Below are 16,222 nucleotides of genomic sequence, written 5' to 3'. Positions count from 1 at the left end.
GAGTGGGTGGGTGAGATTCTGTGGCCTGTGCTGTGCAGGAGGTCGGACTAGATGATCAGAATGGTCCCTTCTGACCTTAGTATTTATGAATCTATGAATCTATAAAACATGGCACTACAAAATTTAGCACTGTCTCTTTTTGTTATAGTAAAACCTATGCAGTATGGTCCTTAACCTTTTGCTTTAATGAGTTGCAGCAGTGTTGCTTCTGTGCAAACTGGGAAAGGGCACAATTATGTTCAGAGACAGAGAGAACCTGAGCATTTGCGGTGCTCAATGAAGTAGTGACATGGAAGAGATCTCAGTACAGCAGTATGACAAGAGTCCAGTGGTTGTACATCAGGGGACCAATGAAGAGAGACAGACATTTTTAATCACTGCAGTGTAAAAGCATCTGCAAAGAAAGGGCTCCAGCAGCAACACTCAGTGTGAATAATATACTTTGTTAAACACTTATGTTTTCAAGAGGATATTTCTAATTAAGCCCCACTGGTATATGCACCTGCTGGGAGTGATTCTTCCTTCACTCATTTTACACTCATCTCTAGCACAAAGAGGTATAGTACTGTCTGCTTAGGCTGTAACACTGAATCAAGTGTTAATTTTGCACTGAGTAAATAGTGAAAAGTAAGGTAACATCACTGTTTTGTGTTTGGTACCACAAAGTGAAATCTTTTTGAGATGCTGTTAACTACTACAGTCAAATTCAGAGTTATTTATGTGTTTCTCAACTGTATGGCACTAAGATTGATAATGATAATAAACCCTTCAGGGCTGACAAGTGAACTGGTATGGACACCGATCCAACAAACAGATCCACATAAAATGGGTGTGACTAGAGTCTGGGAGCCATGATCACTGGTAAGGCTATCAGTGCACCCAGCGCATAAACCCATCATGATTAAAGATAAAAGAATGTTCTGAAAACATTTCTTGGCCTGTTTTAGTAATAATGACAGAATGCATCTTTAAAATGCTATTTATTGCCATCATTTATGCTGTTTGCTACATCTGCATTTCACTCAATTCAATTAAAAAACAAAACACTGAGAGAAAGCTACTGGAGCTATTTGGACAGTCAGTTTAACTTCTCTTGAAAGTCATTGTCACAGGCTCCTCTGCAGATGCCTTCACACTTATCAGTTCAGCTTTCATTCCAGTGCTGCAGCCCAAACCACAGAGGAACACCTAAGGTTTCCACCCCTGTGGTACCGTCTCCTTGGCTTGCCTTGAAATGAGAGAGTGCGTTCACTGTGCGGTGGTAGCAGGGTCCGCGTTGCAAATATGCTGCCCTCTGAGCACTTAATTAGGTCAGAACAGTTCTATTTGCTTTGTACAAGATGGTCTCTTGGGCAACACTCTTCACAGTCATGTTCTGAGGGGACACACCCTTCAATTCAAGGCAGTCAACAAGATTTATAATTACAGCATTTTATAACATTATTTACGCAGGCAGGTGAGAATACCAAAAAGGAAAAATGAAATAACATGGGATGTTACAGAAACTGCAACTCTTTAAGTAGCCATTGTTAATGCTAATAGAAAGCTGGGTTGTAGAGGAAGCCCAAGATACACTTAATACAACTTACTATTACCTATTCTCATAGCTTGCATTCTGTTCCTGCAATGTGACAGAAACTCAGAGGAACTGTGTCGCCAACCCCAATGTGTTCTGAGGGCCATAATCTGATGTCAGTACACCAGTGTAAGAGGATAGTAATGCTACTGACTTAATGGATATATGGGCATAAGCCAGCTCCTTCAACGTGCCTGAAGTTAACGAGAGTCTTTTCACTGATTCCTGTGGAGAATTTACCCTGATGTAACTGAGATGAGCCTGTGACCCTCTATTTTCTCCTCACTCCTGATTGCCTGCCTTCTCTTGAAGAACTGAGATGAAAGTGTGGTGCCCTCCTGCCTAGCCATCTTGACAGGGTTGTATAAAATATTTTATTTTATAGCATACAAGTGTACATGAAAAACTACAATTGCTTTCATTGTGTGTGTGCTGGGGCATGGGGGGGGTCTCTATGGGGCACTGGACAGTAGTGGTGATGGGGCTGTGTGGAGGGCACTGGGGGGGGTCTGTGGGCAGGGAGTGGTGATGTGCATGGTGCTGTGCAGTTCTGGTTGGGGGGGTTGTGGAGGGGTCTCTGGGTGTGGGGGTGCTGAAGATGCTATGCCTTGGGGTGCATAAGGTATAACTCTGGCCCTGCTGCTATGTTCTGCCTACTCGCACCAGCATACAGGCCTCACCCCCAGAACTGATTTCCATGTGCACAAAAGGTCTGTTAGATCCAAATCTTGTCCCCAACCCTCTTGAGCAGTGGTGCTGCCAGTAGAACTGCTGCAGCTGCAGGGCCTGGGTCAGGATTTGTGCCTTAATTTTAAGGAGGGTCAAATTTTAAAATGTAACCCTTGGAAATACAGCTAAAAGATTGAACTACAGTATCGATGCTCATCTCCTCCCTGTCCTCGGTGTTCAGATTTATGGTGAGAGAAGTACTGAAATCAGCATTTCCCCACTGTTGAAAGTTGAGCTCCCTTTCAATCCATTCAGCTCCTGCAGCCCACATGTTGTTACATGCCTAATCATCATTCATACTCCTCCTGGCTAACCCTATACTCCTCTCAGCACCAAGAGGGCTCACCCTGTTCTTGGTGTGATGCTGGCCTAGACAGAAAGATGTCTTACATTTCCATTGTAAAACATTCCTCAAATACCTGTTTGCCTGCCTAAAGAAATCTGTCTCTTTCAAGACTCACTAAAATTCTTGGCACCTTCTAGCTCACCCAGAGGTTTCTGATTAATGTGTGAGTTGGACACTGATTGTGATCACCTTCACACTTGAGTATTCCTTTTGATTTCCTCTATTTTAAAGAACTGTGTCACTGAAACACATGGATCTGCACTTGAAAAGCACAGAATAGGCCAATTCTGTCCTGGCTTCTGTGGGTTCACTTGGGGTGTACCTCAGGTCAGAATATGCCTCTGTCTGTATCTCATCGCTAATTTTCTTCCAGATGTGTTTTAGGCTTTTTCATCCCATTCTTTCCTCTGGCTCCTTTTGTCTAACATCCTAATGTCATGTGCTGATGAGACCAGACTGTCCAGTTGCTGTAGATACTAAACATTGAGATTGACCTAGCTACATCATTCGAGGTGTGAAAAATTCACCCTTAAGTGCTAAACTGACCTAACTCCTTGTGTAGACACAGCTAGGTTGATGGCAGAATTCTTCTTTAGACCTAGCTACTGCAATGTGGGAAGGTGGATTAACAACATCAATGGAAAAACCCACTTAAGCCCTTGTGTTCCGGCCCCGCCTGGGGGGGGATGGGGAGAGAGGCGGCGCTGAGAATCGCAGCCAATGGGAGTTGTGGGGGGCGGTGCCTGCGGGGCAAGCACAGGGCCGCACGGAGCCATGTGAACTCCCCACACTTGCACCCCTTGCACCAAATGGGAACTGCCACAGGTAAGTACTCCGCACCCCAATCCCCTGCCCCAGCCCTGAGCCCCCTCCAGCACCCTAACTCCTGGACAGAAGCCCCATCCCCAGCCTGTTCCTACACCCTAACTCTCTCTCAGACCTTGCACCCCCAACCCTGAGCCCCCTTCCACACCCTAACTTCCTCCCAGACCCTGCACCCCCAGCCCTGAGTCCTAGGAGGAGAATGCAGGAAAAAAATGAAAAACGGGGAGATAAGAGAGAATGCTATCCCTGTGGGAGGGGGGGCCAAAAATGAAGCTTAGCACAGGGCCCTACTAACTCTAAATCCACCACTGCAGGAATTCAAAGGACTTTATTTGCATTTGGACGCAAGGGAATACAGAATTCATATTAAAAACACACACAATTAAACAGTATCCCCAAATCTGCTCAATATTAGCAGGAAATACTGCACTGGGAAATATTTATAGAAGGAAGAGTGTAATTATTTTTCTAAATCACAATCTCAGAGCTATTTGAGAATTATTTCAAATTACTATCAATATTCCTAATCTTCACCACCAATCAGACCTGGTCTGCCTGCCATGTTATTCCTGGATGTGCTGAACAAGTGCTATGTTTCAGCAATATGTTGTCTCTTTAGTGCTGGTTCATGTCATGTTAGATGTAGGTGTTAAAATATATAATTCATGAAATCAGCTGGACAGGTTTGTAAAGTTAAGATCTGAGTAGGATATGGGCTGCTGTGCTATGCCTAAAGAAGGGACAGACTGAGACTAAAGTCTGGTATACACCACAGACCTATGCCCTATAACTACATCACTCAGGGGTGTGAAAAATCCACACCCTGGAGTCACAGTTATACTGACCAACCCCCACCCTTGTGTAGACAGCACTATGTTGGTGAGAGAGCTTCTCCCATCAACATAGCTATGGCCTCTCAATGAGGTGGATTAACTTTGCCAATGGAAGAACTCTGTCCCATCAGCATAGAGAGTCTTCATTAAAGTGCTACAGCAGCGCAGCTGTTCCGATGCAGTGTTTAAGTGTAGACCTGCCCCAATGGGATAGATTATGCCACAAAATAAATAATGCATTTAAGGCAGTGAAAAGCTCTAACTCACTCTGGTATTTATAATGACTCTCAGACCCAGCAGTCTTAGAGGCACCAAAAGCATGATCACAGTCTGAGTTTTACAGCAGTGCTTCCTTTCTGGTCTCTAGCAGGGGTTCCTCCTTCTCTCCTCCCAATTTTCTGCCACCCTACTCCCCCTCCTGGCTAGCTACCAGCCCCAGCTGCCATTCCTCCTTTACGTTCTAATACATTAGATCTTTTTCAACACAAAATGGTCACTTTGGCAGGGAAATGTTAGCCAGGACTCCCTGCATTCCTCCTTTGCTATCCTCAAAATGCTGCATATTGCAGCAACCTTCAATTTGGCTAAGCTTCTCCTTCCAAAGGCATTCTGAGCATCAACCAGAAAAGGTTGCCCAGGAGACTCGCGAGATGCTCCTTCCACCCAAGAAGCTTGGACCCAATCTGATCCCCATATGATCAGCCCAGCCCTTGTTAAAATCAGAGGAGGCCAGCGTTGCTATGCGTAATATAGTGTTGATTCAGACTTCCCTCACTGAAGGCCATGGGAAGGTGACACTCCTGGAGTTATGTCACCCTCTTATCAATGCCATTTGACCATCTTGTTTGTTTCTAAACACTGCTGGTAAACACAAGACCATAGTCATATAATGTACCTGTCGCTAAAACTCCCCGTCCCAGTGACTGAAAAGGTATTAGTGAGTTCCCAAAAGGCCCAACTTTATTACATTTCACTGTTCTTTCTCATATCATGTTCAGCAACACTATTCTCCCAGGAGATATAATGGGACAGAATATATATAATTGTTTGGCCTTCTGTGTAAGAAGCATTCTGGGACGCTAACATTTGTCGTTGATATTAAAGCAAAATTAAGGAATGCTAAGGAATGGTAGCCATACACCTTTGTTTTTACTGTATATATTTTTATTTAGGTGCTGAACAATTTTAATCTTTTACTTATTCTATGCATAAAAATCTTGATGGCTGTAAAAAAAAAATCATTATATGCATATTGCCCCAGTTCACTAGACACAGATGGCACATGTTGTCTCAGTAGACCATCCTTTTTGCCAATACATTTGTTATAAGCAAGGGAAAAAAGAGAAAGGCAGGTCAGAATAGTTCTAATGTGCTTCATGACACATGCACTAAGACATTAAGCATATCTAATATATAATCACTTGTGTCAGTTGTCATCAATACTGCCATCATTTGGAACACTGTGGAGGTGACTCAAATACTGTACATCTTGTCTAATGAAAATGAAAAGGCACACTGACGCTTCTGTGTATTTCAATAAGCCTTCCATGACGGATGTTATTTCCAACAAGAGCCATTCCTGAGGCCTGTTTCCTACTCTACTTGTGCCCTGTTTATTCCTAACAGGGTCTGGAAGTTGCACAGGACTGGTCTGACGTGTCAGGTTTGTTGTGGTTTGCAGACCTAAGTCCTGGGTTGATTTAGTGGTCGTGATGTGAATCCAGATCACTTTGGATTTTGGGGGATTGAAGCATTAATCAGGTGGCATAAATCCACTGAATCAAAACTAACTGAATAAAGCAGTAGTATACTTCATGCAGGCCTATTCATACCTCATTGTTCTCCTATTGTTTAGCTCTGAGTACATACAGTGTGGTGGTGAACAGATGACACCTCTCTCACAAGAGAATCCATTACTGTGATGCTAAATGCTAGTCTGTATCGGCAATGTAATCCTGTTAGAGGAGCTTCACTGTAGCATTTACATGCTTATCTTTGTTTAGTCAAAGCCGACAAAAGGCATAAACAAATAATCTTTACTGTAGAGCTAGGCAATATTGAGTGAGTGCAGAAGAGGTTTTTATTTTCAGCCTCTCCTCCTCAAGCACTCGCCAAGAATTACAGATCTGCCATCAAATTATCATCTGGCTGCCTATAGACAGATGATGCAGTCAGAATACAGAAAAGTTTTACCTGCTGTCTCCTTGTTCATTTTAATATAAGCAACTGGCAAAATTGTGCAGTGAGATGGCTGGCATAGATATGCAGCACACACTGTCCTTTAGATATTGACTTTTAAAAGGGGACAAATGAATTAATGTCATATAACAATGGAAGGTTTATTCAAGAAGTACTTTACAAAATATTGTGTCACTTCCCAGCCTCTTTCCAATGGGCAACTACGTATGTATGTATGTATGTATTTAGATTACACTGTACCCTCCACACAGAACAGTGAGAGGGGAGTCCCCTGCAAGGGACTACAGGAGACAGTTCAAGGAGCCTTCTCTCCTTTCCCTACTTCTGTGCATGGAGGCCAACAAAAGTGTGGTCAGGCACATACTGTATTAATCTAGACTGTTCCCCTGGGAAAAGGAGGGACTCTCTGCCCCAGCCGGTGTAGAGGAAATTCACCATGTACCCTTTTTCAAAGGGTGGCGGAGCTCCTTAAGCCCCCAGGTGAATTCTGGCTCGCTCAGCCAGAATGGCTCTGGGGACTCCTGCTGCTAGGTAGCTCCTCCTCAGCCCATACCCTCTCTGAAGCCTGTGGCTGCAAGCCACACTCTGGCCCAGGCCTCTATGGAATAAACACGCATAGTGGAATGTACTGCAAATGATTTGCTCAGGCATCATTTCATACTCCCATTCATTCAAAGGCATTCTTGGAAGGCTGCCAGTAACCATTCTTTCTCTGCTGATTTTGTACCTTACCACATAGGAAACAAATCCATTTTGGGCAAAGAAAACACCAATGTGGCTCCATTAGTGTTTGCTACCTTTGGGCCTCATGCTGTAAAGCTTCCTCCACAGCAGCAGGAGCAGCTAGGGCAATTCTGACCGAGTCAGCCACAATCCACCCAGCCCCTTGAGGATGACACACACTGGAGCAGATGCTCTGCCACTCCTTTACAATGGCGTGGGCAGTGCTTCTTGGAAGGTCCTTAGCTTCTATTGGTAGTTGAAGGCCCTTGGCTCCTCAAGGACTGAAACTGAACTGCTATCACAGAGCCACAGAGAGAAAGAGAATAAAAGCACATTGGTTTATTTATTTCCTACAAAACCAGTGGTTCTTATGTAAAGTATGAAAAAAAGATTTTGCTCACCCCCACCTCTAAAAATAGCATTAATTAGGACTGATTTAGGCTAACACTATATTTGATAATGTCAGTGTACCATGACTCCAGAAAGCAGTTACTGACAAGAGTTGCTCAAGCCTGTTTCTAACTATCCAGCTCCTACATACCACTGATATGCTTCTCAGAACTGCAGTCTCCATTCTATGTCCTCGTGGAGAAAAGGTTCAGCTAACCACACTGGTCATAAATCTCCCAACTTGAAAATCCCCTAGTGTTCTGTCGGGAAATCATACAAAAGAGTTGCAAACCTACTAAGCTGCATCTTGCAAATATGTATCTGTGGAGGGTACATCATAACTAGCATTCCATGGATCCTACTCTATTGTTTTTTTAGACAGAGCATATATGAGCTTCCTTTTTCAAATTAACATTCTTGCCATCTGAGTCTCATTAGGCTCACTCAAATATTCTGTTAATCTTGTATTTTCCTCCAGAGGCATTCATATTGATTTTTTATCTTGCACACACACAGGAAGGTCATATTGTTTCCTACAGGGTAAATTCATTCAATAAGGAACTATGCTATTAAAGCTGGCTTGACATTATTTTCAATACAGCTGAACTGCCATGAAGTTTTTCTTTTGAAACATGAATTTAACTCTTTGGATTCCAGTTGTATCTGTCATTCAACTTTTGATTCACAAGCCAAAAACACTTCATTCAAAGAAAGGGGAGGTTGGAACAGTGTTTCAGTGGAGCCCAGTTAACACCCAAAACAAATATACTTTTGGTACAAAAATACAGGCAAGAATCAAAATAATAAATTATATATAAAGATTACTGCTAATGGAGCCCCTGAATAGGAAATAGGATTACCTCATTATGACTCTTGCATATGGATTTGCAAATGATAGGGGGCAACTATTAGGTTGGCGCTTTAAATCAGTGTGTTTTGGGGGAGTGGGGTGACAGAGAATGATGACCATGGCAGTAGGAAAGAAGCTGATTCTGCCAGTGTTCATTTAAAGACATTCCAACATTTGGGAATTTTTTAAAAAAAGGTATAGGCTAAGATTTTCAAAGATGGGAGCATGACCACAGGCACCCAGATAAGTGGCCTGATTTTCAAAAGCACAGTGGACTTAGCAACTCCCACTGGGTATGTCTATATTGCAATTAAACACTCATGCTGGCCTATGTCAGTTGATTCAGGCTCATGGAGCTCAGGCTATGGGGCTGTTTAATTCGATGTAGATGTTAAAGTTTGGATTGGAACCTGGTCTCTGGGATTTGCTCCCTCCTTCATGGAGTCCCAGAATCCGGGCTCCAGCCTAAGCCTGAACATCTGCCCCACAATTAAACAGTGTCATAGCCTGAGTCAGCTCACACAGACCAACTGCGGGTATTTAACTGCAGTGTAGGCATACCCCTAGAGTTCTTGGCCCTAGAATAAAACAGTTACTACCCTCTGTAACTGTTGTTCTTTGAGATATGTTGCTCATGTCCATTCCAATGGAGGTGTGCTTGCCCTGAGCATTGCTGACAGAAAGTTTTCCTCTCAGTGGTCTCCGTTGGATTGGCTCTAGTGCCCCTGGAGTCACACGCTCATAGCACCACTATAAAAGGCCCCACTGCCCTGCTGCCCCCTCAGTTCCTTCTTGCCGGCTAACTCTGATAGAGGGATAGGAGGGGGTGGGGGTTGGAATGGACATGAACGACAGATTTATGGAAGGTTAGTAATTGTTTTTTCTTCTTCTAGCGCTTGCTCACATCCATTCCAATGTAGGTGACTCCCAAGCAAGCTGTAGGGGGAGGATTTGGAGTTCACGGACAGGCAGACTGTAGCACTGCTCTGCCAAATCCAGCAGCCTGCTGACTGACGGCATAGTGAGACGCAACAGTGTGGACTGATGACCACATTACTGCTCTACAGATGTCCTGGATAGGAACCTGTGCCACGAATGCAGCCAAAGATGCTTAGGCCTTTGTGGAATGCACCATTAGCATGGGGGCGGGGGGGAAGACCTTTGCCAGGTGCATGTGCGGATACAGGAAGTGATCCACGATGAAATTTTCTGGGCTGAGATGGGAAGACCTTTCATCCTGTCTGCAACAACCACAAAAATTTGAGCAGTTCTCCGAAACAATTTTTTCCTTCCTATGTAGAAGGCAAGCACATGTCTGATGTCTAGTGAGTGAAGTCGCTACTCCTGTCTGTTGGCATGCAGTTTCGGATAAAAGACCGGAAGGAAGATGTCCTGGTTACTATGGAATTGTGAAACCACCTTTGGGAGAAAGGCTGGATGAGGATGCTGCTGGACCTTGTCCTTGAATAATATTGTGTATGGAGGTTCTGAAATGAGGGCCCTAATCTCCGAGATTCTATCCTCTGAACTAGGGAGAAGGTGGACTTCTGCACATATATAATTAGACCTAAGTCCTAGAAGGTCAACTATATTAGCCTCAAATCTGCCTCTACCTGAAATTTGGACTGACCTCTGAGCAACCAGTCGTTGAGTACTGGTAAACCTGAACCCCGTCTCCTCATGAAGTCTGCGATGACTGCCATACATTTTGTGAACTCCCAAGGGACTGCCAACAGGTTGAACGGGAGCACCGTAAACTGGTAGTATACATGGTTCACGATGAATCTGAGGAACCTTCTGTGTTCCTGAAAAATTGCAATATGGAAATAAGCATTCTTCAAATCGAGGGTAGTGTACCAGTTCCCTGGATCCAAGGAGACCATGCGGAAATTCAGCTTCTTCTCGTTGAGGTTTCACAGGTCCAGAATCGGTCTGAGACTGCTGTTGACTTTCAGGATTGGGAAATAGTGGGAATAGAACCACCGATCACTTAGCTCCAGTGGAACCTCCTTCACTGCTCCCACCTTTAGGAGCGACTGCACCTCTTGGATTAGAAGTTGCTTGTGAGAAGGGTCCCTGAAGAGGGACGGAGTGAGGGGTGGGAAGGAGAACAACAGAATTGAAGGGTGTATCCCGGTGCTTTCGTGCATAGCACCCAGCAGCCTGAGGTAACATGGGCCCATGTCCGATAGAGTGGGATAACAGGTCTGCAAAAACTGGGGAATTTGGATCCACAACTTGTCCCTGAGCATCCCATCAAAAAGCCTGCTTTGACCCTGATGAGTGTCTGGCGTTGGGGCAGGCATGGACGCAGACGAAGACTGTGGTGGGGACTTCCTCCTGTAGCCCCTGCTCCTCCTCCTGCTATAGTGGGATAGCGCCGGCTCCTATGAGAGACGTAAGATTCCGCCTCTGAGGATTTCTCTGGAGACCATGGTGGAGCGGTGCCGACCGGTGCTGGGATGGAGGGGACCGGGTCTGCGCCATCATGGCTGGTTTCCCCTTTGAAACTATCTGAGGCATAGATGACTGGTGCCTCCCCATACTGGAGGGGCACCAGCTAAAGGGGAGGACACGTGACCTCCCCACATGCCTCCGCCCCGCCCCCAGCCCTGGCCCCCCCCATGCTCTCCTTGCCCCAGGTTACTTGCGGAGGGGGAGGGGCTCTGTCCTCCTGCTGTGATGGCTCCCCCTGGCACATTGAGCTGCTCTCCCTGGCAGCCAGACCCAGGTGGGGAGCAGGATGGACACGCTCCCAGTCACTGATCTGTGCAGCGTAGCCAGTTGCCTGGGAGAGAGCCTGGCTGGGGAAGAGCGCCCAGAGCTGGGAGTGGGGCTACAGCCAAGGGTAAGGGGGACAAGGCTGGGACCATAGCTGGGGGTGGGTCTGGGGCGGGAGCGTGGCCGCAGCCAGGGGCCGAGACTGGGGTGGGAGTGAAGCCGCAGGGATCTGGCAGCTGGGCCTGCAGCCAAGTGCAATTATGCTCCCTGCCTCGCCCCGAGCCTTGGGCCAGGAATGGGGCCATGACCAGCAGCTGAGGCTGGGGACAGAACCAGGAGGGATGTGGCTGGGGGTGGGATCGGAGCAGAGCTCGGGGAAGGGAGGGGCTGGGTGGCTCCATATTAAGAAGATCTAAAAGAATCTCAGATCCTGTTCTCCAGCCTGTCACAGAAGAAGTCACTTGTCTTCCTTCAGGTTTCTACCATGGCCAGTTATATTACTTACAACATTTTAAAAAAATGTTAATATGCTTTGTGCAAGGTTGCTCCATTTTTGGAAAGTCTTGTAATAAGTGATGAAGTGCCTATTGTAAACCTCTTTCTACTTCTATCTCTGGCATCTCTCTCTTTAAATTAAAGATCGTGCTTCGTGAAGTGCTGCAGAACTTTTCTGGCACAAAGATTTTATGCTAGCACTAAATTTACAGAAAAAAAAAGGATAAATTCAAGGTCACTGCCAAGAGGATGCAACCCTCTTCCTTGCAAGGAGGCAAGAGCTATTTTTTCCAGGCTGTGGCATGCCTTATACTCAGAATAAAAGAGGTTTTACATCTGCTTTTGCCTCCCCATGTCGCTCAAAGCGCTGCAGTAACAACCAATCAATTGAATGGATGGCAAGTCACAGCAATAGGAAAGACTCCTCTGATGACAACAAATCCTTGTGAGAAGGAGAAATTCATATATCAGCCTCCTGGTTCCCTCTTTCACTAGAATAATGCTTTAATAATCATCATCATCATTATGTAAACAGTGTTCACAGAAGCGTGCAGCAGATCTGTGCTAAATAATAACAGGTCTTTCCCAAAACGGTTTACGGTCCAAAGGCAGAAGTGAAAACAATAGCATAGGATACAAGAAGATAATGATAGCAATAGCCTACACTTACATAGTGCCTGTCATTAGCCGGCATTGTACAGATATTAACTGAGTTTCACACCTATTATTACTATTTGTAGAGGTTCAGAGATAAATGGGGGCATTCAGTCACATCCCAGATGGCAGCATCGCTGACCTGTGCGCTGGATGGTCAAAGCCATGGCTCTACCTACTTCCCAACCCTTTTCAGTTAATTGATTTCAGCAGAGATCAACTCAGCAGTAGTCCCTATTCTCCTTGGAAAGGGAAGGTCGCATACATCCATGTGACTGCAAAATGGGTAGCAACAATCTAACCCTAGGTGATTTGACAAAAGTCATAAACCAGTATCAAAACTGTGAATATGACCCAGGAGTTAAGATTTCCACAATCTTGCTCTAGGCACTAGATCACACCATCTCTTGAAATGCCACTGCATATGCCAATAGATAGCTGTGACATTCCATACCTTGGGGAGCGTACTGTATCCCCCCCATTCCTCATTTTCATATAGTCGTGATCTTACATATAAAGCATGCCTTGTAAGGCATCAGAGGAAAGGTTATGATCTGCTGAAAGTCATTTCTCTATCCATACATGTGTATCATTAGTGCATATAAAGTTATGAGAATTCTGTTGTATGGTGGTCACTAAAACATGCTGTAAATTGGGGAATCAGCCAGATATTAGCTCCCCAGAGGCAACAGCAAGGAAGGTAACCAACGCCCGGGCGGGGTGTCAAACAACCCATCAGCAGCCATTGTCCAGCAAGGGAGCTATAATGCAGTGACTCAACAATGCACCCAGACATGCCTGGACTTGTGCTTTCCAAGCACATGGACTGCGGGTATAAAACAGACAGAGTGGACACATACTGGGCCCTTCTTCTGCCCCCACCTATACTGCAAGCAATCAAGACACGGAGAAGAAGACAAGACTCCAACACAGATTATACAGGTTTGTCCTTAAAACCTGGGCCAAAGGACTGCAATATCCAGTGGGGTGAGAAAAACTGCTTCAACTGCTAGTTGCTGGCCAGTCTAATGGTGTTGAGAGTTTGGACGGTGTGCTTACATTTGATTTGATTTTGGTATCAACTCTAACTTTTTGCCTATCACTTAATACTACTTAAAATCTATCTTTGTTGTTAATAAATCTGTTGGTTTTTTGTACCTGAAGCAGTGCATTTGGTTCGAAGCATGTCAGAGACTCTCTTTGGGATAACAAGCCTGGTACATATCAATTTCTTTGTTAATTTGACAAACTCATACAAGCTTGCAGCATCCAGCGGGCATAACTGGACACTGCAAGATGGAGGTTCCTAGGGTTGTGTCTGGGACCAGAGATATTGCCTAGTGGCATTCGGTTGCAAGTAGCTGGGAGCAGCTTACATGCCAGAGGCTGCGCGTGAACAGCCTAGGAGTGGGGGTTCTCACAGCAGAGCAGGATAAGGCTGGCTCCCAGAGTCAAGGACTGGAGTGACTTAGCAGATCCACCGGTCTGGATAACACCAGAGGGGAACGTCACAATAGTCTTACCATAAAACACTGATTCACGACTGGAAATCAGAACAAACAGACTTAAGACATTAGTAATAGATACTAGAACATCTAAATTTGTGAAGTCATCTGTATATTACTGTACGAAATAGAGGTTTTTATGTTATATGTTCCTGTTCTCATGCATTTTACTACACGATAATGACCGAGATACCAAAGTAATAAATGGTTTAGAAATACCAGATTAAATGAAGGCTTACTAAGGTGTAGCTAATAAATATGAATAAAACAATCTGGAAAAAATGTTTTAGTTCTCTTAAAACAAGTTTGTATATGGAAATTCTCGCTGGGATCAAAATGTTGCTTTTTAACAAAGCACAATAGATATTCACTCAGGATGGATCCAGAGATAAAATTTGTAGACACCATTAATGCTTTTCAGAACCATCAAGGGGAGGGGTAATTCTTGATTTAGTCTTAAATGGAGCACAGAATCTGGTCCAAGAGATGAATATAGCTGAACCGCTCAATGATAGCGACCATAATGTAATTAAATGTAACATCCTTGTAGGGCAGAAAATACCGAAGAAACCCACCACAGTAGCATTTAACTTCAAAAAGGAGAACTACACAAAAATGAGGAAAGATGGTTAGATGGAAATTAAAAGGAACAGTCACAAGAGTGAAATGCCTGCAAGCTGCATGGAAACTATTTAAAAACAGTATAATACAAGCTCAAATTAAATGTATACCACCCCCCACCCCCCTACAAAAACTGTAAGAGGACCAAAAAATTTCACCATGGCTAAACAGAATAAAGAGATGGTTAGAGGCAAAAAGACATCCTTTGAAAATTGAACGTTAAATCCTACTAAAGAGCATAAACTCTGGCAAGTCAAGTATAATCAGGCAGGCCACTAAAGAATTTGAAGAGCAACTAGCAAAAGACACACACACTAACAGCAAATTTTGTTTAACTAAATCAGAAGCAGGAAGCCTACGAAACAAACAATCAGTGAGGCTACTGGATGAGCGAAGTGCCAAAGGAGCACTCAAGGAAGACAAAGCTGTTGTGGAGAAGCTAAATGAATTCTTTCCATTTGTCTTTACTGCAGAGGATGTGAGTGAAATTCCCACAGATAAGCCATTCTTTTTAGGTGACAAATCTGAGAATCTGTCCCAAATTGAGGTGTCAATAGAGGAGGTTTTGGAACAAATTGATAAATTAAACAGTAATAAGTCACCAGGACCAGATAGTATTCACCCAAGAGTTCTGAAGGAACTCAAATATGAAATTGCAGAACTATGGTATATAATCTATCACTTAAATCGGGCTTTGTGCCAGATGACTAGAGGATACCTAATGTAATGCTGATTTTTTAAAAAACCTCCAGAGACAATCCTGGCAATTACACTCTGAGAAGCCAAACTTCAGTACCAGACAAATTGTTTGAAACTATGGTAAAGAACAGAACTATCAGACACATAGATGAATATGATATGTTGGGAAAGAGTCAATACATCTTTTGTAAAGGGAAATCATACCTCACCAATCTATTAGAATTCTTTGAGGGAGTCAACAAGCACGTGGACAGATGTGATAATTCAAACCGTGTACTTGGACTTTCAGAAAGCCTTTGACAAGATCCCACACCAAAGACTCTTAAGCAAATTAAGCAGTTATGGGGTAAGAGGGAAGGTCCTCTCATGGATCAGTAACTGATTAAAAGATAGGAAACAAACAAACTGTAGGAATAAATGACCAGTTTTCACATGGAGAAGGTAAATAGCAGGGTCCCCCAAGGATCTGTAGTGGGAGTTGTGCTGTTCAACATATTTAAAAAAATTTGGAAAAGGTGGTGAACAGAGAGGTGGCAAAATATGCAGATGACATAAAAATACTCAAGATAGTTATGTCCAAAGCTGATTGCAAAGTTTTATAAAGTGATCTCACAAAACGGGGTGACTGAAAAACAAAATAGCAGATGAAATTCAGTGTTGATAAGTGCAAAGTAATGCACACTGGAAAACAACTATACATACAAAATAATGGGGTCTAAATTAGTGATTACCACTCAAGAAAGAGATCTTGCAGTCACTGTGGATAGTTCTCTGAAAACATCCACTCAATGTGCAGCGGCAGTCAAAAAAAACCCTAAAAAAATGTTAGGAACTATTAGGAAAGGAATAGATAACAAAACAAAAAATATCATAATACCACTATATAAATCCATGGTACTCCCACACCTTAAATACTGTGTGCAGTTCTGGTCACCCCATCTCAAAAAAGATATATTAGAACTGGAAAAGGTCCAGAGAAGGGCAACAAAAATGATTAGGGGAATGGAACGGCTTCCGTATGAGGAGAGATTCATAAGACTGGGACTGTTCAGCTTA

The 16,222-nt window shown here is 43.9% G+C and overlaps 1 protein-coding gene across 8 annotated transcripts in view; it reads right to left on the bottom strand.

The window, feature by feature from the left end:
- Window positions 1-16,222, bottom strand: part of TTC7A (tetratricopeptide repeat domain 7A) — a 268,350-nt gene that overhangs the window by 30,477 nt on the left and 221,651 nt on the right. The window contains exon 20 of one of the 8 annotated variants that reach the window (XM_043511897.1): window positions 12,022-12,129. The exons of the other annotated variants lie outside the window; for them this stretch is intronic. Coding sequence (XP_043367832.1) covers window positions 12,091-12,129 — 39 coding nt within the window. The 3' untranslated portion in view covers window positions 12,022-12,090. Of the gene's footprint in view, window positions 1-12,021; window positions 12,130-16,222 lie in introns of those variants that run through there. 8 annotated transcript variants of the gene reach the window in all.

Source organism: Dermochelys coriacea, chromosome 3 (genome assembly GCF_009764565.3).
Source record: "Dermochelys coriacea isolate rDerCor1 chromosome 3, rDerCor1.pri.v4, whole genome shotgun sequence".
In the NCBI taxonomy this organism is placed as follows: Eukaryota; Metazoa; Chordata; order Testudines; family Dermochelyidae; genus Dermochelys; species Dermochelys coriacea.
This window is presented reverse-complemented; position numbering and strand designations above follow the sequence as displayed.